This window comes from Schistocerca serialis, chromosome 2, assembly GCF_023864345.2.
Source record: "Schistocerca serialis cubense isolate TAMUIC-IGC-003099 chromosome 2, iqSchSeri2.2, whole genome shotgun sequence".
Lineage (NCBI taxonomy): Eukaryota > Metazoa > Arthropoda > Insecta > Orthoptera > Acrididae > Schistocerca > Schistocerca serialis.
This window is the reverse complement of record NC_064639.1, coordinates 869,658,145-869,683,099: the sequence shown is the minus strand read 5'-3', so window position 1 is coordinate 869,683,099 and position 24,955 is coordinate 869,658,145. Positions and strand designations below refer to the sequence as shown.

Genomic DNA, 24,955 nt, shown 5'->3' with positions numbered 1-24,955 from the left:
ACCAATAGCCATGGAAGGCAAAAGTCTGGATTTTAATCCCAACTCAACACACATCTTTACATTGGCTAGGGGTTCCTTCAAAAAAGTTAGTTCTCTGACTTGTGCCCTCAGAGTGTTACACAATGGATCTGTGAATAAAATATGCTCATTTTGAGCTATATCAGTTGCACTAATATCTTTAGCTCTAGTCAGCTGTCACTGCCATCATCATTACAAGGCAACTTCTGCCTGTTGGGGTTAGTTCCGTGTGTCCCTTTACAAAAAGAAGTACAGAACACTTCAAACTTTTGTGGTGATATACTGTGCTATGTGATGAAGAAATATATAAGAATATGTTGCATGGGTAAGACAGCAAGCCTGCCAGCATACAGTTTTGTGAAAAAATGATTAACAAGGAAAAAGCATTTGAGAGCTAAAAGAGCAAATTTTTCACACAAAGAGAACACATGATAACAAGGAAAGCAACAAAGTTTTGTGAAAAAATGATTGACAAGAAAAAAGCATTTGAGAGCTAAAACAGCAAATTTTTTGCACAAAGAGAACATATGATTACAAGGAAAGCAACAACGCATACACAACATGCTGAAGATTCACACTTTTCTAAATGTAAATATTTACAAAATTTATGTTCTAGACCTCAACTGAATAATTTTTACTCCTGAATAGTGAGTGCACTGATGTTTGTTGACACAGAAATCTCACAGTCTTTGAAGGGGGAATCATAGGAAGACCCAATTTAAAAATATTTGTAACAATGGCTGAAATAACAGTGCAAAATAAAAATCATTTTCTTGTAATGCACCTACAAAAATTGACTATAGAGAAATGATGTTTCCAATTTAACTACACTCAGTCTTCAATTCTGGACTAAGTAGCCAAGTTGGTGTGCTACAGCAGTGATCGCTACAGTATACAAGTACACCAACTGTGCTCGCCATGTGACCAGCCCCCCTCCAATCACCCGCAGCTCACACAGTAAATTCATTAGCAACCACTGTTACAAATAAATTAGAGATATTAAATGAATATACTTGCAAGGGGAAATATCTTTTAGGTATCGAATCTGCTGATCTAAAATGCACTGTATAAGTAAACAGCACTTCACAAAATTTAAATGACATTACTTAGCTGTTATTACTTACTGCAGTTTCATATTCTTATGATATGTGTACTGATCATGTACATTGTGACAGTACAACACAACAAGTTGTATGAACTCAGTAGGATATTTGCTAATAAGTAGAAGAAATTTACAATGGTATCATGTTCTGCATACTATGCTGCAGTTGGTGGCCTAGCAGAAGAATATGCTATTCTGAAACTAAACCTGGTTTTCTTTTCAATGTGGTGAGGTGTGCTTGTAGTCTTAATTTCATGAGCTGATGGTGCTGTGAGATTTTTTTTCCTTTCCTGGATGTACTTAATATACCATAATCCTGTTGCACCAATTTTAATTAAGAATGAAAGTTTTTAAAATGTTACCGTGAAGATGACACTATGAGTTGGAGACAAGCACAATGAAAGGACTGTCACATTAAGCTTTCAGCCAAAGCCTTCATCAGAAATGAGAAACACACATTCATTCATGCACGCAAGCACAACTCAGACATGCATGACTGCTATCTCTGGCTACTCAGTCTGGCTGAGCAGCCAGAGATAGTGGTCATGGATGGATGACCTGTGCTTGCTTGTCTGAATGTGTGTGTGTGCTTCTCTTTACTGATGAAGGCTTTGGCTGAAAGCCTAATGCGTAATGGTCTTCTCATTGTGCCTGTCTGCAACTTAACCTGTAATCATTACAGTGAGTAGCAATCTATCCTTTCCATAACTGTTGACACTTCAACGTTGACTTTCCATCGCTTAGTTTTTAAATTGTGAATTATGTAAGATAAAGAGCCAGAATTGAATTTTAAAATACAATAATGTTGGCAAGGTTACCTCCTAAGCTTATGCAGAGGTTCACTGTGCAGACATGCAATGGCTGCCCTCTTACGAGCTGCAGATAACACTCTTTTCCATCCGTCACGACTGGGTTTTGGTTTGTTGGCTTGCTGGTAAATTAGCACAAATCACACAAAATGCATGCTGGTTAGACTTGAGCTACTATATTACATAAACACAGTAAAAGGCCTTAACTATGGTATATTTATTGCCCTTAATTCTTTCAATTACCAAAACTTAAAGCAGTTAATAGTGAAAAAAGTTACATTTTTGACTGAAGAGTGATTGCAAACAAAGCCAAAAGCAGCATTTATAATCAGAAAATTGCCAAACAGAATTTCTTACACAATTGTTATGAACGTATATCTCTACACACAGCATAATACTAGTTAGTGTGTAATCTGAATCAAAGGAAACCATATTGCAATTAATAATACTGTGTTGCAATAATTCACAAAAGCACACTCACAGAATGACACTTTCTGTTATAATTGATATAAAACATTATTTCTCCCACATTGCTCAGACTCTTGAGAGGTGCACACAAATGGACAAAATCACAAAATAAACTGTTCTTGCATTTTATAAGAAGTGTACTACTTTTATTAATCTGACATGTACCATGCATTCCCTCATTACTTTCGTATTACAGAGAAACAGCATGCAATCCACTACAACACACATATAAATGGACAAGGGGAGTACTGAAAATGATGACTGTGCAGCTGCACATACTGGCACAATGACTGATATAATGAATAACATGTACATGCACCACTGATATAATTCACACTGACTGATGATACTGGAGATCTTATTTATATCACCACAGAAAAAAATCTGAATCTGTGTGGCCCATGTAGAGATAGCACAATGGTAAGAAGGACAGGTAGTACACTACACAATTAAACACAGAAATTACAACAATTATATGCACAATACCAGACTATCTATAGGGTAAGAAGGACAATAGAAATATTTATCAACTAAATAAGAATTTGTAAAACTACACACCGATCCTGATATATAAATGAGCTATAGATGAAAAGGAAAGTGTGAAACCTGTCAGTCAACATTAGGATGAAAGCTATGATGTAATGCTGCACAGGAAAAAAAAAAACATGTATTAAAAAACCCCTATTCTTTTATTTGTCCAAGGTACTATACTCTTTTATACAAATGATATGTGTAGTTTATATACTTTCTCTCTTAGTTCCTGCAATAACTCAAGATTGCTGAAGATGCAATGCATACACATTCATGTAAAACACACACACACACACACACACACACACACACACACACACAATTCCAGAAATCTGTTACTGCTGCTCGGTCAAGAAAACAATAATTGTGAATAAATGTGGAATTTTTAAACTTTCAGGTGTGTTAAATCAATTCATGAAGACAAAAGTTGGTTTGTTTCAAATTAACTTCTGTTGTGCAGCCATTGTTGCCTTTAAAAATTAACCACTTTGATGTACATAAGTTAAAGAATTATCGATCTATACAAACTTTCACCTCTTGCAATACAACAAATTATGTACGTCTGTAGATTGAAGTTATCAATGAAACTTTGTACCAAGACTGGGACTCGAACCCCGGTGTCCTGTTAGGTAGATGTACTAACCACTGCACTGTCCAGGCACAGTGGCTTTGCACAACTGTATGGTTCTCACTTCAATCCAAATTATGATTCATGCCTCAGGCCACTAGATATTCCCCATAAAGTCAAACAACATTGCAGAGGCTTTTCAACTGCATTGAAATAGCAATTCTTTGCCAGGGTGGCATAGTGTTTAGTGCATCTGCCTAGTGAGCAGGAGACCCAGTTTCAAATTCTGGCCTTGGTACAAATTTTCATTCTTTACTTCAGTCTGTACATATACACCATAGATGTTTGAGACTTGAAAAGGTCTCTGGACCCATATAGTTTCATTTGAAAATGATAAATATGATGCACACAGAAATTGAGAGGGCACTTCTGCAATCTGTAGCATTTCTTTCTCCTATTATTTACACCACAATTTACACAACAGGTGTTTTTCTGCAAACCTACATTTGGATTCACCAGCTTCTTTCACTATGCCATTTATAACAACTTGGGGTAAAACTAGGAACATAATCTGCCAACAACAACATAGTTATTTCTTCACTTTCAATGCCAGATGCACTTAAGAAATGGTTATAACAACAATGGAAATTCCTGGATGGAATAATTCATACAATAAAGGAAAGGCAACCAGTCATCAACAGTTGACTGACACATGGTACATGGAAACACACAACAGAAAACTATTTATACTAACTTTTGAACTCTTTGTCTTTCTTTAGTAGAACTACACACATATGTAGATTGTTAATTGATGCACACAACCATACAGACACCCAAACGCACATGCTAGTGATCACATAGCACATGTGTTTGGGTTCAGTCAGCTATAGGTGAGTGTTTGCTTTTCCTTAGTTTACACAAGAAATAGTTATGATGGATTAGAGTGCTGAACTTAGGCTCTTCTTCAGTATTGGGAGACCCAAAGAGTGATGGAAAGAAACACTGTAGCAGAGGAATGGAGGAGAGAATAATAGAGGAATATAGTTGAATCAATATGGACTTTCTCTGCCCCCTCCCCCCAACCACAAGCACTTTTCACCTTTCTCTCACTTTCTTTTTTGTTCTTGTTCCACCCTTTCACCTGCTTTCCTTAGGACTTTCTTAATTTCCGCTATCTTATACCAGTACCTAATCAGAAGTGCCTGGTCAGCTATTAGTGGACATTAATATGCATTGTGTCCAGCTTCACCTTTATGATGGCTTCAACTCTGCTGGGGACACTTTCAAAGAGGTGACTGAATGTCTGTGGAGCAATGACAGTCAATTCATCCTCAAAATTCGAAAACAGAGAAAATACTGATGTTGGACGTAGGGGGTCTGGAGCGTTCTGACTCATCCCAAAGGTGTTCCACTGGGTTCAGGCTGCAACTTTGGGCAGGTCAGTCAATTTCAGGATTTTTATTGTCCACAAACCACTGAGTCACAGATACTGCTTCATGACAGGATGCACTGTCATGCCAACACAAACCATCATCGCCTCCAAACTGTTCCTCTACTGTATGCAGTATAGAGTACCATAAAATGTGTTCATATACTTCTGCATTTAGCATTTCCTTGAGCACTATAAGGAGACCACACCCTAATCATGAAAAACACCCCTATTTCAGGATTTTCATTGTCCACAGACCACTGAGTCACAGACACTGCTTTATGACAGGATGCACTGTCATGCTGACACAAAAAACATCATCGCCTCCAAACTGTTCCTCTACTGTATGCAGTATAGAGTATCATAAAATGTGTCCATATCCTTCTGCATTTAGCATTTCCTCGAGCACTATAAGGAGACCACACCCTAATCCCAAAAAACACCCCTATAAAACAACACGACTTCCTCCATACTTCACTGTTGGCACTACGCGTGAGGGCATGTAACGTTCTCCACGCATTCACCAAATGCAAATCCTTCCATTGGATTGGCACAGGGTACAGTGGGATTCATCACTGCACATCACTCATTTACAGTCATCCACTGTCCAGTGGTGCGACTCTTTATATCACCCCAAGTGTTGCTTAATGCTGACTACAGAAATGTGTGGCTGATGAGGAACTGCTTGACCATTGTACCCGCCTTTTTTTGACTCCCCATTCACAGTCACTGTGCTACTTGGCCTGCTAGTAACACTTCAGAGAGTATTGAGTTAACTCAACTTCCCAACTCCTTTTCTGTCTCTGATAAAATTACAATGTCAATGGCAAACCTCAAAGTTTAACAACAAAGAAAATCCCTGGACAGAATAATACATAAAAGAACAGAAAGGCAACCATTCACCTATAGCTCACTGATGTCTAGCACATAACTACATGCAACAGAAAACAGTAATGACACTAGATTTTCAGCTCTTGCTCTTTCTCTAGAAAAAGTACACACACACACACACACACACACACACACACCACCACCACCACCACCACCACCACCACCACCAACAACAACAACAACAGCAAGACAGATACCCAAATGCACATACCCATGGCAACATTGACTGTGGATTATCGATTGTTGAGAGCAGTTCCCTGACAGATGGAAACCTGACTGTGCAGCTGTCAAACAAACCATGCTCTCCTTTTCTGCCTTCCACCCCGCGATCTCCTTCTCTCTACCTCTTTTCTGACCTATCCTCTGAAATCCTTTTGGCTTGTTGTGGAGCAGCTGAATCATCTGTCGAAAGGCTTGCCTCACACTATACCACTATCCCCTCCTCACCCTGTCCATCTGTCACTCTCCCTTCCCACCTCCATCTGGCAGGCTGCTGCTCTCAATAATCAACAGTTAGTCTTGTCATGGCAAAAGGTGCATGCGATTGAGTGTCTGACCTTCTCTATATGCCACATACCAGTCAGCTAGAGGTGAGTGGTTGCCTTTCCTTTATTTTGTGCATTAAACCTTGCAGCATTTACTTCTTCTTCCTTAATTTCAATTCCTTTTCAAAATTTCTCCTTTACTGCTTGCTCTATATACAGAGTAAATAACATGTGGAATAGGCTACAACCCTGTCTCACTCTCTTCTCAGTCACTGCTTCAGTTTCATGTCTTTTAACTCTTATAGTGGCAGTCTGGTTCCTGCACAAGTTGTAGATAACCTTTTGCTCCATGTATTTTATTCCTGATATCTTCAGTGTTTCAAAACTTAAAGGATTACATGAAGGAAAAAAATATTCTTTTGGTGTGTTCTGTCACTAACTCAACCCTCAACTGTGGGGATCACATATTTCATGTGACACTCATTGTTCAGTGGAAAGCATCATTTTGATTTCCATTAAACAAAAATTAAAGTGGAGTTTTATGTACCCATTTGATAGAGCAGTTATAAATCAGACTAGTGTGCAAGGAGAGAAAAACACGGATAATAAGCAGTACTCCAGCAGCAACTTACATGCTGCCGTGGCCCACAATGTCCAATACTGCCAAGCAAGCAATGTTACTCAGTCATTCATGGAATACTCGTTATTATTCTTGTCTTGCTTTCTCTATCAACACCCATCAACAAAACAGGTACAATACTAGACTAATTTGTAACTGCTCTATTGGCTGAGCACATAAAATTCCGCTTTAAAAATACTTTTTTTTGTAATGGGAAACATGGCTTTCCATTGACACTGGGTACCACATGAAATGTGGTGAGCAAGTACTTTTATCTGTGCTGACTTCAGCTACACACAGTGAAAACTAAACTTATGAATCATGATTTCTGGGCAGTACTTGCCCTAGAAGAGAAAACATTTAGTACTGCCGATATACACACACACAAAAGTAAGAGCAGCTTACAGAACTATTAGTTCCTTCCCCAGAGCCCCTCTGAGTGACCTGACCTTCCATTTTAACATTCCTCAATTTAACCTTCTCTCCTCCCCAAGAAAGCCACTAATTGTTCTGAAAGCTAGGGCAGTGTTGTGTACTGTTACAATGTGTCTAAGGGCAGTACTAAATATTTCGCATCCTGAAGGTATACAATGGCCATCAATCCTGTCTCATAATTTAATGATGCCCTTGACTGACTTTTTCATCTGATTCAACAAGAATATCGTGCAGCATTGATAACCAACCCTGTCACAAAGTGCTCTTTAAGGATCATGGAGTTCTCATTCAAAGTACATAATAAAAGTCAGAATCACATGAAGAGTGACACAACTAGATCATACACCTGGTCTCTATTGTGTCATGACTTTAATCATTAATGAGTCACGTCCAACAATGTGGCCAACCTCCTGCAAATACACTATTATTTGTGTGATTTGATGAGTTCTTGAACTCTAACTTAAATATGTCGATTTTTATGGGCTGCTTGTTTCCAAACATTTGTACGTGGTTTCACAGACAAAAATTTGAAGTAACGTAAACAAAATAAAGGGATATTTTAAGCCATCCAATGGCAGCCAGTATAGTAAAATGTTATTTTTCAAAGAATTTGTGATGGCTGTGAACCCTGTTGGAACCGAAAGCCCATGGTAATATAATTTTGACTTGCTCCAAATGCCTGACGTTCTCCCTCATCTTGGGATTTGTAGAACTTGTTGTATGACTAAGTGAAAGAATGAATTCAGCTGTCACAGATTTTCTTTCATCAACTGTAGTTTCGGTTCTAAAATCTGCAATCTTTTTCGTAACAGCTCAGATTTATTTAGTGAAAAATAGGTATCAGTGTTATATATTCCAGACATTTTTAATTCTTATGTGCCTTCTTAGAAACTATACAGTTCATATTACCGTAAACTTTCATGTCTTAATTTCCTCATCCTTTGCCTTCAAAGTGATTCATAAGGAATGAAAAATCAGAGTCTTGCCATGGCCGTGGGAAATCACATTTGGATGTCTGTGTGGTTGTGTGTGTGTACTTTGCTACAAAAAGAGCAAGAGCTTGAAAGCTAATGTGAATGCTGTTTCCTGTTACATGTCCCTACACTCCATGCATCTGCCTGCTGTGAGTGAGTGGTTGCCTTTCCCTTATTTTACATACTGCTCCATCCATGAATTTCAATTACCGCCATACATCAGTTATAGTTTTCTTATGTTTTGCATTTCTCTATAACAATGAAATTAATATGAAAAGTAACAAATCAAGGAGTGACAGATGTAACGGACATATACAGTAACTGTGACAGAGCTGACAAGAGTAAGAGTTGTTTATGACTGAGATTCAGTATTAATGTATTTCCACTATCACGGATAGTATTATGCATCCTGGATATGTGTGCACTTTTTGATATCTGGTGCGTGTATTGCTTTTTGTCCAATATATTTAAAATTTACATTCTAATAAAATAATAGTAAATTCCAAATATACCATAAACAATGGAATGAGCAAATAACCAGTCATCATTTAGTGGAGGCACTGAGTAACAGGCAGGCAAATAATCAAGAGCTGTATTCTCAGTTTAAGAACTTGTGTCCTCCTCCTGAGTGCACAGCCACTGATCTTCAAGTTATTGCTTATATGTGAATTGCTTGAATTGCTTACAGTGAATTTTGGTCTTTACACGTTCAAAATTTATACACTGATAAGAATAAATGGTTGGGTAAAACAAAGTGGGATATCCATCTTATTGATATCATTTGGATTCTGACTTACTAACACACACACACACACACACACACACACACACACACACACACACACACACACACACAGATATATATAATAGAGGGAAGCATTCCACGTGGGAAAAGTATATATAAAACACAGATGATGTGACTTACCGAACGAAAGTGCTGGCAGATCGATAGACATACAAACAAACACAAACATACACACGAAATTCAAGCTTTCGCAACAAACTGTTGCCTCATCAGGAAAGATGGAAGGAGAGGGAAAGACGAAAGGATGTGGGTTTTAAGGGAGAGGGTAAGGAGTCATTCCGATCCTGGGAGTGGAAAGACTTACCTTAGGGGGAAAAAAGGACAGGTAAACACTCACACACACACACACATATCCATCCGCACATACACAGACACAAGCGGACATTTGTAAAGGCAAAGAGTTTGGGCAGAGATGTCAGTTGAGGTGGAAGTACATAGGCAAAGATGTTGTTGAAAGACAGGTGAGGTACGAGCGGCGGCAAATTGAAATTAGCGGAGATTGAGGCCTGGCGGATAACGAGAAGAGAGGATATACTGAAGGGCAAGTTCCCATCTCTGGAGTTCTGACAGGTTGGTGTTAGTGGGAAGTATCCAGATAACCCGGACGGTGTAACACTGTGCCAAGATGTGTTGGCCGTGCACCAAGGCATGTTTAGCCACAGGGTGATTCTCATTACCAACAAACACTGTCTGCCTGTGTCCATTCATGCGAATGGACAGTTTGTAGCTGGTCATTCCCACATAGAAATCTTCACAGTGTAGGCAGGTCAGTTGGTAAATCACGTGGGTGCTTTCACACATGGCTCTGCCTTTGATCGTGTACACCTTCCGGGTTACAGGACTGGAGTAGGTGGTGGTGGGAGGGTGCATGGGACAGGTTTTACACCGGGGGCAGTTACAAGGGTAGGAGCCAGAGGGTAGGGAAGGTGGTTTGGGGATTTCATAGGGATGAACTAAGAGGTTACGAAGGTTAGGTGGATGGCGGAAAGACACTCTTGGTGGAGTGGGGAGGATTTCATGAAGGATGGATCTCATTTCAGGGCAGGATTTGAGGAAGTCGTATCCCTGCTGGAGAGCCACATTCAGAGTCTGATCCAATCCCGGAAAGTATCCTGTCACAAGTGGGGCACTTTTGGGGTTCTTCTGGGGGAGGTTCTGGGTTTGAGGAGATGAGGAGGTGGCTCTGGTTATTTGCTTCTGTACCAGGTCGGGAGGGTAGTTGCGGGATGCAAAAGCTGTTTTCAGACTGTCGGTGTAATGGTTAAGGGATTCTGGACTGGAGCAGATTCATTTGCCACGAAGACCTAGGATGTAGGGAAGGGACCGTTTGATGTGGAATGGGTGGCAGCTGTCATAATGGAGGTACTGTTGCTTGTTGGTGGGTTTGATGTGGACGGACATGTGAAGCTGGCCATTGGACAGGTGGAGGTCAACGTCAAGGAACGTGGCTTGGGATTTGGAGTAGAACCAGGTGAATCTGATGGAATCAAAGGAGTTGTCCCTCAGCCACATACTCCCGACGATCAAGTACCACGGTTGTGGAACCCTTGTCAGCTTTCAGACAACACTACGTACAAAGTTTGCCAAGGTAATCCCATTCCTGATGTCCAGGCGCAGCTTCAAGGAATCCTCAGAATCTTAGGACCCCTACAAAACCTTTCACCTGACTCCATCAACCTCCTGACCCCACCAACACCCCGCACCCCTACCTTCTACCTTCTTCCTAAAATTCACAAACCCAATCATACCAGCCGTCCCATTGTAGCTGGCTACCAAGCCCCCACAGAACGTATCTCTGCCTTCGTAGATCAACACCTTCAACCCATTACATGTAGTCTCCCATCCTTCATCAAAGACACCAACCACTTTCTCGAACGCCTGGAATCCCTACCCAGTCTGTTACCCTGGAAACCATCCTTGTAACCATTGATGCCACTTCCTTATACACAAATATTCCGCACGTCCAGGGCCTGGCTGCGATGGAGCACTTCCTTTCACGCCGATCACCTGCCACCCTACCAAAAACCTCTTTCCTCATTACCTTAGCCAGCTTCATCCTGACCCACAATTTCTTCACGTTCGGAGGCCAGACATACCAACAATTAAAAGGAACAGCCATGGGCACCAGGATGGCCCCCTCGTACACCAACCTATTCATGGGTCACTTAGAGGAAGCCTTATTGGTTACCCAGGCCTGCCAACCCAAAGTTTGGTACAGATTTATTGATGACATCTTCATGATCTGGACTCACAGTGAAGAAGAACTCCAGAATTTCCTCTCCAACTTCAACTCCTTTGGTTCCATCAGATTCACCTGGTCCTAATCCAAATCCCATGCCACTTTCCTTGACGTTGACCTCCACCTGTCCAATGGCCAGCTTCACACGTCCGTCCACATCAAACCCACCAACAAGCAACAGTACCTCCATTATGACAGCTGCCAGCCATTCCACATCAAACGGTCCCTTCCCTACAGCCTAGGTCTTCGTGGCAAACGAATCTGCTCCAGTCCGGAATCCCTGAACCGTTACACCGACAACCTGAAAACAGATTTTGCATCCCGCAACTACCCTCCCGACCTGGTACAGAAGCAAATAACCAGAGCCACTACCTCATCTCCTCAAACCCAGAACCTCCCATAGAAGAACCCCAAAAGTGTCCCACTTGTGACAGGATACTTTCCGGGACTGGATCAGACTCTGAATGTGGCTCTCCAGCAGGGATACGACTTCCTCAAATCCTGCCCTGAAATGAGATCCATCCTTCATGAAATCCTCCCCACTCCACCAAGAGTGTCTTTCCGCCATCCACCTAACCTTCGTAACCTCTTAGTTCATCCCTATGAAATCCCCAAACCACCTTCCCTACCCTCTGGCTCCTACCCATGTAACCACCTCCAGTGTAAAACCTGTCCCATGCACCCTCCCACCACCACCTACTCCAGTCCTGTAACCCGGAAGGTGTACACGATCAAAGGCAGAGCCACGTGTGAAAGCACCCACGTGATTTACCAACTGACCTGCCTACACTGTGAAGATTTCTATGTGGGAATGACCAGCAACAAACTGTCCATTCGCATGAATGGACACAGGCAGACAGTGTTTGTTGGTAATGAGGATTACCCTGTGGCTAAACATGCCTTGGTGCACAGCCAACACATCTTGGCACAGTGTTAAACCATCCGGGTTATCTGGATACTTTCCACTAACACCAACCTGTCAGAACTCCGGAGACTTCTGCCTCGACTGACATCTCTGCCCAAACTCTTTGCCTTTACAAATGTCTGCTTGTGTCTGTGTATGTGCGGATGGATATGTGTGTGCGTGTGAGTGTATACCTGTCCTTTTTTTCCCCCTAAGGTAAGTCTTTCCACTCCCGGGATTGGAATGACTCCTTACCGTCTCCCTTAAAACCCACATCCTTTTGTCTTTCCCTCTCCTTCCCTCTTTCCTGATGAGGCAACAGTTTGTTGTGAAAGCTTGAATTTCATGTGTATGTTTGTGTGTCTATCGACCTGCCAGCACTTTTGTTCGGTAAGTCACATCATCTGTGTTTAGGGAAACATTCCACGTGGGAAAAATATATCTAAAAACAAAGATGATGTGACTTACCAAACGAAAGCGCTGGCACGTCGATAGACACACAAACAAACACAAACATACACACAAAATTCAAGCTTTCGCAACAAACTGTTGCCTCATCAGGAAAGAGGGAAGGAGAGGGAAAGACAAAAGGATGCGGGTTTTAAGGGAGAGGGTAAGGAGTCATTCCAATCCTGGGAGCGGAAAGACTTACCTTAGGGGGAAAAAAGGATGGGTATACACTCACACACACACACACACATCCATCCACATATATACAGACACAAGCAGACATATTTAAATATGTAAGGAGAGGGTAAGGAGTCATTCCAATCCCGGGAGCGGAAAGACTTACCTTAGGGGGAAAAAAGGACGGGTATACACTCACACACACACACACACACATCCATCCACACATATACAGACACAAGCAGACATATTTAAATATGTCTGCTTGTGTCTGTATATGTGTGGATGGATATGTGTGTGTGCGTGAGTGTATACCCGTCCTTTTTTCCCCCTAAGGTAAGTCTTTCCGCTCCCGGGATTGGAATGACTCCTTACCCTCTCCCTTAAAACCCACATCCTTTCGTCTTTCCCTCTCCTTCCCTCTTTCCTGATGAGGCAACAGTTTGTTGCGAAAGCTTGAATTTTGTGTGTATGTTTGTGTTTGTTTGTGTGTCTATTGACGTGCCAGCGCTTTCGTTTGGTAAGTCACATCATCTTTGTATATATATATATATATATATATATATATATATATATATATATATATATATATATATATATATATATATATATATATATATATATATATATATATATATAGAAACGTCTCTTTTACTTTATTTCAGTGTCTATGTGTTCTTAACAAGCAATGCTGATATTCTGCAGTAAAATATGTGCCACGGAAGATCAACATTGCAAAAAAAAAAAACACTTTGGAATGTTTTAGACTGTGTTAGTAAAAATTGAAAAGGATAAACCCCTCACTACATTATCTTCAAAGGAACGAGCAAACAGTTAGGTAAAGACTGCTTGTCTTATAAACAGAAAGCTGTACACATGCATTACACTATTGCTTTCCACACATGCTTAATTTACAAGACAAGCAGGTTTCACAGTAAGCAGTATAGGAAACAATGAAGAAAACCACTCTAAGAGTTCAGGCAGTACAATATCCAGGATAGTAAACAGATATGCCATAAGCAGTCAATACTGGGCACAAAAATCCTTTAACTTATCGTAATACAGGTCTGTTTTTCCTAGCTCTGTATAACATGTAGTGATTTTATGAGCTAAAAGCACTTACAAAAAAGTGCTAAGATTTCTACTTCAGCATGAGTCAATGAGAAATGATTTCAATTCAGGAAGATATAGTTTTAGTACTGACGCTGATAGGGAATGAATCAACTGCAGTCTTGGTGAAGGAACAAATGCTACTCTTAACAAAGGGTAGCTGGCTCAGTATTTGAACCACCCTTTCCAGTGATTTGACATTAGTGTAGCATGAAATACCTCAGCTGAGTCAATGCCAAGGTTCTGAGACATTTATAGCACACCTGATACTAAACTTATTCGTATCAACAAAAATAAAGACAAAGACCAGTGGGGCTTACCAGTGGAGGATGCATTGTTCTTTTAAGTTACTCAAGGAAAATGTATCCCTTGTTCAGAGGAAACATAAACGTGAGTATTATTAATTTGTTAATTACATTTGTGACTGTTACACAACTATAATACTACCAAAACATTGAGAATTTCTCCTTTTTCTGCCTGCTCTCTTCAAGTGACATTATATGGTGCATATTCGAAAAGACACAAACAAAATTACTGCAGAGAAACCCCACTTACTTTACTACACAAAACATTTAGTAATGTGAATGCAATTCAGAGTGAGTTTGTAGGTTTAAGGAAGTTTATGTTATGCTAAATACACACACATTTCCAAAACACAAGGGTGACAGCAATTGATACCAAACACTGAGAAATGACACACAGGGTGAACATACGAGTAACGTTCAGTTAGAATTCTAACAATGAAGTCCCAAGATAATTTTAACCCTATGGGATGTATCATAGGTTTTAGCTAGTACCTTGGTAGAGAATGCAGTGACGTTTGTCGGAAGCAGGCAATGACAGCTCGCTTCCTCTGCGTGGAAACAACTGAACGATAGCTGCCCTTACTTAGTTGTTGAGGGTGGTCAATCTATACAGGGAAATAATAAAGTGGCGCCGTGCTTAGGTGTCTATCTGTTCAGGCCAAATACCACTTGCACAAATAGCTGCTACATTCATTCACATGCTACCATTCCAGGAGCTTTGAGAATTTCTGTCTCACCAAACATTTTAATTCTAAAAATAAATATAATCATCAGCTTTTTTTACTATGTAAACTTGCATTATAATCTCAAACCAGGTCTTGAAAATTTTACCATCACCACATTTAAAGATATGACTGAATACAGTGCTTTGTTTTATTATATAGTAAACAAATATTATAATCTGAGCAATGGGAAGCCATATACAATGGAGGCACCATTGAATGAATGCATTCAATAGCTAAATGTGTAAGTGGCTTTCAGTTTTAAGGCAACTAACATCAAACGAAATGGATAGCCACATTTTTTATTAGATCTGTATTAAAAAATAAAATATAATGGAAGTGCAGAAGTAAATATATAAAAAGCAAAACTATAAACAAGTAAGAATGCTAAGGATCTTTAATCAAATATGAGCAAATAATTCTGTTATCTTACATGGCTGAATAGTAGGTAGGAGCTGCAATCCAGTTTGCAGAGAAAAATACTTAATGAATGTAGCAGTTATAGTGTACAGTACAAATGATCCAGCTTACCATATGAAGTCCGTACAGCACTTTTGACATGGCAACTATCCTCTCTACAACGTCTTCTACTTTTGTCGGTTTCCCTTCTTCTCCATTTTTTTTCTGTCCAAGCTTGGAGTAAAGGTAATGCTGCCAAGACATCTCATCAGCCGGATCAATTTTATCTGGAAGTGTAAGCTGTATCTTGGCAAACTCCAATATCTCACTTTCAGGGAGCTTCTGTAATTGACCGGATAATGAAAATAAATATTGTCACAAAACAAAATGCTGTAGGTACAAAGTTACTAGCATACAAACACATACACACTGCTAAGAATGACCCCTCCCCCCTGCTAAGAGTAAGGGGGAAGTCAAAGTTAAGGAGAGGGTGTTGGTGAGAGTACAATAAAAATTTTAAACAGTCAGTTAGGTAGCCTGCAACAGCTGTTTCCTTTTGCTAAGGAACATCTTAACTCCTGGTGTGCATGTGTGTGTGTGACTGCAGCTTACAGGCACACAACGCCAAGGTTATCAGCAACCTTACACATATTAAAAGAAATGAATGTGGATAAAATGACTAAAATTGCTGTCACATAGTGCGGAGGAAACCTATAAAATGATTCGTCACTGACCCACACAATCACTCTACCTCATGGGCCTTAATACAATGGAGAAGGGTAAAGGTGCAACACATGAGATTAAATCAGAAGTGAAACCACACAAGGCTAAAAGAAATGAACAAGAAAATGTGACAGGCTGACCACTTATGAAAAAGACATGGGTGAGTCAGTCACCCTGTAACACATTAAAAACACCCCCTTAAAATTTTAGAAAACAAACTGGACAGGTCACAAAACCATACCACTAAAATCAAACTCACACCATAAACTGGAATTCCTCCTATGTTCCTGAGGTTCTTTCTTCATTTCGGAAGCTACGCAATGTAAGAGCAACCGTATGTCTAGTTTTGATACTGTGTTGTTTTCATCAAAATTTTTCTTTTGTATTCCAGCACAGTATTCAAGTACACAGGCAATAAGTCATATCAAAGGACATGCATGAGACAAGTGTTATGTAAGATCACCTCCTTTTTATTTGAATCATTTCATTCTGGAGATAAAACTTTACACAATTATAATGATATAAAATTATCCCATTGTTTACCTTTACTTTCATTGCTCCTGATGACTTGGGTAAGAGTATATGGATAACCAGTGATGCTGAAATGAACTATGAAAATATCAACTAAAACTACACTGTACTGTTTGCTGCAAGATACTAAAAATTATTACTCTGGGAAAGTTTACATAGAGATATGTTGTATAGAAAACAGCTCTAACGACAGAGGAATCAGAAAAAGGAAAGTGTACAAGAAAGAGTGTGTAAATATCAAACAATTGTGCACATTCAGAAATACAGCAACTGAATATACTAGCAGGCTGGAAGTATGGAGAAGTAGCAGTTACATACAACCACTATAAATAGTGTGGATGAAAAATATTGATGATCAAATTATAATTCAAGAGGGATGGATAAACTGGAAATGGTAGTGAACAGGTTGCGTCAGGTACACACCAAATATAAGTTTAAAAAATTCAGCTTCTACTACTAACATGATGGTCTTCTTGGGGAGGATCCACTTCGATAAAGGAAAGTCAGTGCTACACTAACACTGAAGCAAATATCACATTTCCACAACCTTGGGTGTGATAGTCTAAAAAGAAGATTATTTACAAAGCACTTGCATGACACATCCTAGAATAGTGCTCAAATGTGTGTGACCCATACTAAAGTGGACTAACAAGGGATATTGAACATATACAAACAAGTCCAGCACAAATGGTCAAAGTTTTGTTTAGGAGAGAATCAGACCCTTGAAGATAGATGCCAGTCATACCAAAAAACCTACTTATGAAGTTTCCAGAACCAGTATTAAATGGTGAATCTAGGAAAATAGGAGAGCTCCCTACGTATTGCTCCTGCAAGGACACAAACATAAGGTTAGACTAATTGCAGTGCATATAGATGCAATTAAACAATCAGTCTTCCCATTTTTCTTGTGTGAATTGAATGAGAAGAAATCTCAATATGAGGTGCAATGGAAATTACCAACTGCTACGTACTTCACTGTGGATATACGAGAGCAGATTAAACGTAGATATGAACCGTGAAGAGAAGAAACCTGTAACTAATAAGTCTAACAGCTACTGAGGATATGTGATGCAACTGCAAGAACGCACAAAAATGAAATTCTACAAGATGATGGCAGTTTCTATGACACTATGTGGAATAAACAAAAAAATTTGAAATGAAACTGCTTAGATATGTCAAAGGCTACAGCAGAGAATTTAAGATAGTAAATGACTACATACTAAGGAGAAGAACTAGTTCATCATTACCATCATCATTTATTGGTCTATTCCATGATTTGGTACATTGTAGGAACAACAGTAACCATTTACCATACAGGTGAGGTATTAAGTGGCCGACATGCACATAACCAAGGCTGATAACGACGCTAAGCTATCAGAAAATGCCATTATTTGGAACTAGATGAGTAGTCAGATAGCTCTGAAAATGAATTAGCTCTGAAGAGAGATGCCATCCAAAAGTGTAGCAATATTTTCTATCTTATTTATGTGCCTGTCAAATGCACAATGCCTCAACTACACACTGAATGGTTACCTTACTCTTTCCATTAACAGTATTTCTCTGGGGCTTTCTAGTACCATATTTACTAATACAGTGTTCATGCTATGATAACAGATAACTGAACATGATTAAATAGAATGCCATAGATACTGATCACTATTCTCCAGGTGAGAACTCAGTGAGTAGGCCAATGGCAAGGTGGCTAAACCAGAACTATCTATCCCATCCAGAATTTCAGAAGGCAGATGCCCAGGTTTCAGTATAGTTGTAACTTATCAAAAATATTCACAGAAGTGTGTACTGCATTGAAGGAAAAAAAAGTTATCTTATGAACAACTAAGTTTAAAACTTGATTAACACAATGAGAAACTTACCTTTAAGAACCTGTCTTTGCAGTGCTGCACTAATTCTTGTTCCCTTCCAGCAAAGAGGTTCAAGCCAACTGGAAGCAAGCGTTTCAGGCAGGCAACCATTAAACTAGCCTGCAGTTCCTTGTCTTTGTCTCGCTTCTTATCACGGTGCTTCTTCTTTTTCTGTTTGTAAATTACTTGGTAAGTTCAGACAGTATGAACTGGCCACACAGGAGGTTCCGTTTCACAGATATGAAATTGCCACTTACCTTGCTGCCACCACCTAGCTGAGACACATCAGAAACTACTGCAGACCGCCTGCTGGCTGTGGGCATGATGAGTACCATGTTGTCTATCTCATTTGCTGAGATGAAGTTCTGCTCTTCACGCATGAAGTACTGTAGGGGAAGAAGAAAATAAACATTTATTTCTTGAAGAATCGTATACACCAGACAGTTAGCTAATGCTTTTCTTTTATCTGCATGTTAGTTTTGTCATAATGTCTATAAACAAATTAGAGTTTAAGTCATTTTTCTTCAAATTATATCCTCATTATAACTTTCTACATTGCTTAGTAAATCTCATGCCAAAAGACAGATTTAGGTCACTAATATTTCCTCCCTGATGCTATCATTTGCATACCAACATAATAAACATGTAGTGGTAGTGCCTGTAGCTTATTGTTCATTCTGACTTGATAAGATGTAGAAACTCCTGTTCTACATCTTGTTGTCCAACTTCTGCCTGTTTTACACAATAAAAGACCCAATGCTTTAAAAAATTAATGTATCTATATATTGTTTTGCAGAAAAATTTTTCCATATCATTATCAGTGTACAATTGCCAGTCATGACAATGTGTATTAGATGCTAATAAATTTCTCTTTTTAAGAAATGTTTCTTTTTGCTATAGCCAGTCTACACTTTATGGCATCTCTATTTTGGCGATCATCAGTTATTTTTCTGCACAAATAACGAAACTCATTAACTATGTTCAGTGTCCATTACCCAGTTTACTTCAACTACATTCCTTTAGCTTTTTTTTCTGACGTTCATCTTATAACCTCTCTTCAAGACATTCTCCATTTCATTTATCTGATCTACCAATTTCTTTGACATCTCCCATAGAATTACAATGTTCTCAGCAAACCTTAATGTTTTCATTTCTTCTCCCTGAGCTGCAACTGCCTTTCCAATTTTATACTTGGTTTCGTTTACTGCTTGCTCAATGTGCAGATTAAATAACACCAGGGAGAGGCTACAACCTTGTCTCACTCCTTTCTCAACTGCTGCTTCTGATTTAACCTAACCTTCCCTTTCATGTTCTTCAACCCTTATAACACCATTCTGGTTCTGTACATATTGTAGATATTTTTTTTCTCTCTGTATTTTATGCCTGCAACTTTCAAAATTTCAAAGAACTCATTCCAATCCATATTTTCAAAAGCTTTCTCTAAATGTGCAAATGTCATAAATGTAGGTTTGCCTTTCTTTAGTCTATCATCTAAAATAATTAATAGGGTCAGTAATACCTTGCATGTTCCTTCATTTCTTTGGAACCCTAACTGATCTTTCCTGAAGTCAGTTTCTACCAGTTTGTACATTCTTTTGTAAATGCTTTTTGTCAGTATTTTGCAAACATGAATTATTAAACCGATGGTTCAATAATATTCACACCTGTTAGCACCTGCCTTCCTTGGACTAGGATTTATTACATTCACCTTGAAGCCTGAGGATACTTTGCCGATCTAATGTATCTTGTGTAACACATAGAACAGTTCTGTCATGGCCAACTCTCCCAACAATCTCCATAATTTTGAGGGAAGTCATCTACTCAAGAAGCCTTGTATTGACTTAGGCCTTTCAAATTTCTGTCAAATTCTTTTTGCAGTATGCAGTCTCTCATCTCATCTGTAACTGCTTCCTCTTACCCGTCTGTTATACAATGTTCAAATCTGCAGCCTTCCTTTTTGTGCTTGTTATGGGCTTGTCGTCTGAGCTCTTAACATTCATACATGGATGGCATTCTCGTCTTTGACACCCTACTCATGAAGAAATATACCAGACTCGTTGGCAACAAACAATTCTAAATTCTTTGTATTAAGCTATCAGGCATCACCCAACTGGGAACTAATTACATGTGGGGTCCCACAGGGCTCCATCTTAGGGCCCTTACGTTTTCTTGTGTATATCAATGACCTTTCAACAGCAACATTACCAGATGCCAGTTTGTTTTGTTTGCCAATGATGCAAACATTGCATAAAATAGCAAATCAAGTGTAGTCTCAGAAAGATCAGCTAATAAAATATTTGTGGACATTAATCACTGGTTCCTAGCCAATTCTTTGTCACCAAACTTTGAAAAAACACACTACATGCAATTCAGAACTTGTAAGGGGTGTCCCACAAGTATATGCCTAACAAGCAGATAGAAGAAGTGGACAGTGTTAAATTCTTGGGATTACAGCTTGATAATAAATTCAACTGGGAGGAGCACAACACAGAACTGCTGGAGCATCTAAACAAATCTCTTTTTGCAATCCAAATTCTGTCAGACATAAGGGATATAAAAATGAAAAAGCTGGCATACTACACTTACTTTCAATCCATAATTTCATATGGGATTATTTTTTGGGGTAATTCATCAAGCCAAGCTAAAGTTTTCCGTGCAAAAAAAGGTGCAATAAGAGTCATATGTGGTGTGAACTCAATATATTTATTCCTTAATGAAATTTTTCATTAAAAATATGTCTCTTTTTCAAACCAACAGCTCAGTTCATGGTGTCAATACCAGAAATAAGAAAAATCTTCACAAGGATTTAAAGCCATTTACTCTTGTGCAAAAAGGCGTGAATTATTCAGGAACACACATTTCCAATAACTTGCCAGCAGCCATAAAAAGCTTAACAATACACGAAGTACAATCTAACTTCTGCACCATTTCAGTGTAGTAATGTGTTCATTTTAAGTAAGTATTGTAGTAGTTCTATTATATGTTTATTACATTATGAATAAAAAAAACATTTTTTTAAATTTTAAATTCAGTGCGCTAATGCAGTCTTAGTAAATGAGTGTTGCAAAATGATCCTTTCATATAGTGTTCATTTAAAAAAAAATTTTTTTTTTTGCATCATTCCACTTGGAACCTGTAGAAGATACATCAGCTTATTTGTTTTAGTTGTAAATATTTCTCATGTGTTATTGTTTTTCTTACATGTTCTACATCCTGGAGGACCTCCTCAATACAGATCAATAGGAATGAAGGTAAATCTAATCTAATCTAATCTTTGAAGAGATACAGAGATTGGGATCAGTGATCATGATACAATTGCTATAGTAATGACACTACAATATAAAGGATTAGCAAAGTCTATATAATAAGAAAAATGGATAAGGTGAAGATTATCTCTTTTCTGAGGCAAGAAATATGAACATATTCAGGAATATTCTTATGAAACAATGCCTACAGTATAATAGAAACTATCCAAAGCATAAATCCACTGAAAAGTAAATGTTAATTGAAACACGCTCCCAGAAAGGCAGTATGTGAAGCCTGCAATAATTATAATAACAAAATGAAATCAGAAAACTTGTCTTGAAACCCTACAAGAACTTTGCGATTTTTTAAGGCTGTCAGTGGCACAAAAATTAACGTCCAGACACTTGTGGAAGAGGTAAAAACTGAGATAGAAAGTGGCAAAACAATGGCTGAAATGGTGAATTGTTCCTTCACAAATGAAAATTCAAAAACTGTTACTGTAATTCTACAGGCATACTGCTTAAGATGGACAAAGCAATCAGTACTAGAGGTGCTAAAAAGCAACTTAAACAACAAAAACACTTTAAGGTCCATGGCTCAAATGAGTCCCTGTCATGTTCTATGCAGAAGTTTCAAAGGAACTACTTCCACTCTACAGCAAAATTTTCTGCAGATGCACTGAGTAACATTATGTTTCCTACCACTAGAAAAAAAGCGTAGATCCCCCTCGTCTACAATGAAGTGTGTGCTGCTAGATTTGTTACCGGCTGGTTCAATCAATACACAAGTATTATGGAAATACTACATGAACTTAAATGGGGATTTCCAAAGGGAAGAAGACATTCTTTAGCGGGAGGGAAGAAGACATTCCTTTCACAAAACACTTTTGAGAAAGTTTAGAGAATCGTATAGACAAGAGAAAGTTAGTGCACATATGTGCAGTTTTTTAAATTGCTCCAGATCAGTGAGACTAGATCTGACAGGCAATGCCTCCACATTAGTGGGAACTGAATGGCTTCAGATCAGTGGGCCCAATCCATTACAGATACCTGCAGAAGCAGCCTGTGGTTTTGGACCGTTGCAGAAATCCACTTGTGTGGCCAGCTATTCACAAACCACAGACAACATGTTGATGAAATGAGACAATGGTGATCAATCCACGCAACAGATAACTTGTTCCAATACTCTGAGAATCAATAATAATGAAGATAGGTAGCAAATCACCATAAAGATGATTGCTGAGCCAATCAGAAAACAAGAGCACATACACATTCACAGAATCACTCACACACAACTCATGCACACATGACTGCCATATTTGGTCGCTGCGTCTACAATCTCTGAGAATCAGATCCAAACAAACCACTCCTCATGCCTCCCTGCCTGTTGTCGATAGCTGCTAGGCCAGTGACAAGACATGGTGGCAGCAATGATTGCAAGCTGAGGGGAGTGGTGGGAAGGAGAGAAGAAGTAGTGATGAGGGAGAAGAAAAGTGGCTCATGTACTCAGCTGCACCCTGCCAGCGATGATGCATGACACCCCAGTAAACAAACCATTTCATCTACTGAGATAAAAGCGAGATTTTTCCACTGTTTCCCCCCCCCCCCCCCCCCCAAATTTCCCTGACATGTCTGAAATTCCCTGATATTCCCAGATTCCCCTGATTTCCAGAACCTGTGGCAATCCTGGATATATATGTAGATGCAGATGAAAAGGGTAAAATTTATCCACAGAACTAACAGCTTCTGTCCTCACAAATATTTGTAGCAGAATTCTAGAACATATTCTGAGTTCAAACATTACGATTTATCTGGAACAAAATAACCATCTCCACATAAATCAGCTTGGGTTCCAAAAACATCAATCACATGAAATTCACCTTGCACTCTTCACACATAATGTCCTCAATGCAATGGACAGAGTAAACCATGCTGATTCAATGTTTTTGGAACTTTCACAAAGTTTTTGATTCATTACCAAACTGATCGCTTATCAAGAATTTTTTTATGAGATATCTAACTAGCAAAAATGTTTATATTCAGTCAATGAATTTTAAGACAGTACTTGTGATATGAATCACTTGCACATCAACTGTAAAGTAATCCTTATCTATACAAAAATGAAGGTTTAGCTTTCTGCTTGGAACATATGATCTAAAAAAGGAATGGTCAGATTTAGGTGCAGTTTCTTGCAAAGTGTTTGGCATTGTCTGGAGAAGGCTTGCAACTACATAGCTTTTCCAGCAACAACATAGTGATTTTTTGTTAAAACTGACTGTGAGAAAGACAATGCCGCAATTCTTGACAATTCATTTCTAAATATATGGTGTGATTTCTGCAAGGTCTCACATGCTGGTAGTCCTGTTAGTAGTTTGTTTAACAAAAGTGAGTAGCCTATGCAATAATTTTCATACGTAAGCAAACTAATTAGTTCATCTGACTGAGTTGCAACTTTATACAGTCGTTGTTGGTTTCTCTGTGAAAATAACCAGATGTCCTAAATGTGTATCAACTGGTAGATTTACCAGCCAGAAATGAAAAGGAAAGTGATTACACGCTTTTCAAGGAAGCAAGGCTTACTAAGCAGAGCAATGAATCAGGTCATTTACGGGTTGCTCAATCACATGGATCATGCACAGCAAGAAATTTGGCTGATCAAAATATGTGCTACTTGATAGCCTGCACTGGAATCAGCACGGCAGTGAACAGTTAAGAGTGGATGCAGAATATTTCCATGCTACTAGATATCAACAGAAAGCGCATACTGATGTAATTCTTAGATAAGTATTTGAGTGCATACTTCCAATAAATTACAAAGCAACTGAAGAGGCACTGCATGGATGTGTGGCATTAGTTTGTAAATGTATAAAACAGTTACAAGATACAACAATTGTACTATGCAACATATTTTGTAACTGTGACAATAGTATGAAAAGGACAGCTTGCTACTCACTATAAGGATGACACATTGAGTTGCAGACAGGCACAATGAAAAACTGTTACACATTGAGCTTTTAGGCAAAGCCTTCTTCAGAAAAGATAACACATACACACATTCACATAAGCAAGCATCCCTAATGCACACATGACCACTATCTCTGGCAGCTCGGGCTGGAATGCAGCTGTGGCACTAAATGAAAGCAACTATTGGAGT

At 38.9% G+C, this 24,955-nt stretch overlaps 1 protein-coding gene across 1 annotated transcript in view; it reads right to left on the bottom strand.

Annotated features, from left to right (window-relative positions):
- Nucleotides 1–24,955, bottom strand: part of LOC126458188 (ryanodine receptor) — a 740,760-nt gene that overhangs the window by 135,402 nt on the left and 580,403 nt on the right. The window contains exons 73-76 of the mRNA XM_050095064.1: nucleotides 18,814–18,942; nucleotides 18,569–18,727; nucleotides 15,573–15,782; nucleotides 14,812–14,924 (exon numbers count right to left, since the gene is read on the bottom strand). Of these exons, the coding sequence (XP_049951021.1) occupies nucleotides 14,812–14,924; nucleotides 15,573–15,782; nucleotides 18,569–18,727; nucleotides 18,814–18,942 (611 nt within the window). The remainder of the gene's footprint in view (nucleotides 1–14,811; nucleotides 14,925–15,572; nucleotides 15,783–18,568; nucleotides 18,728–18,813; nucleotides 18,943–24,955) is intronic.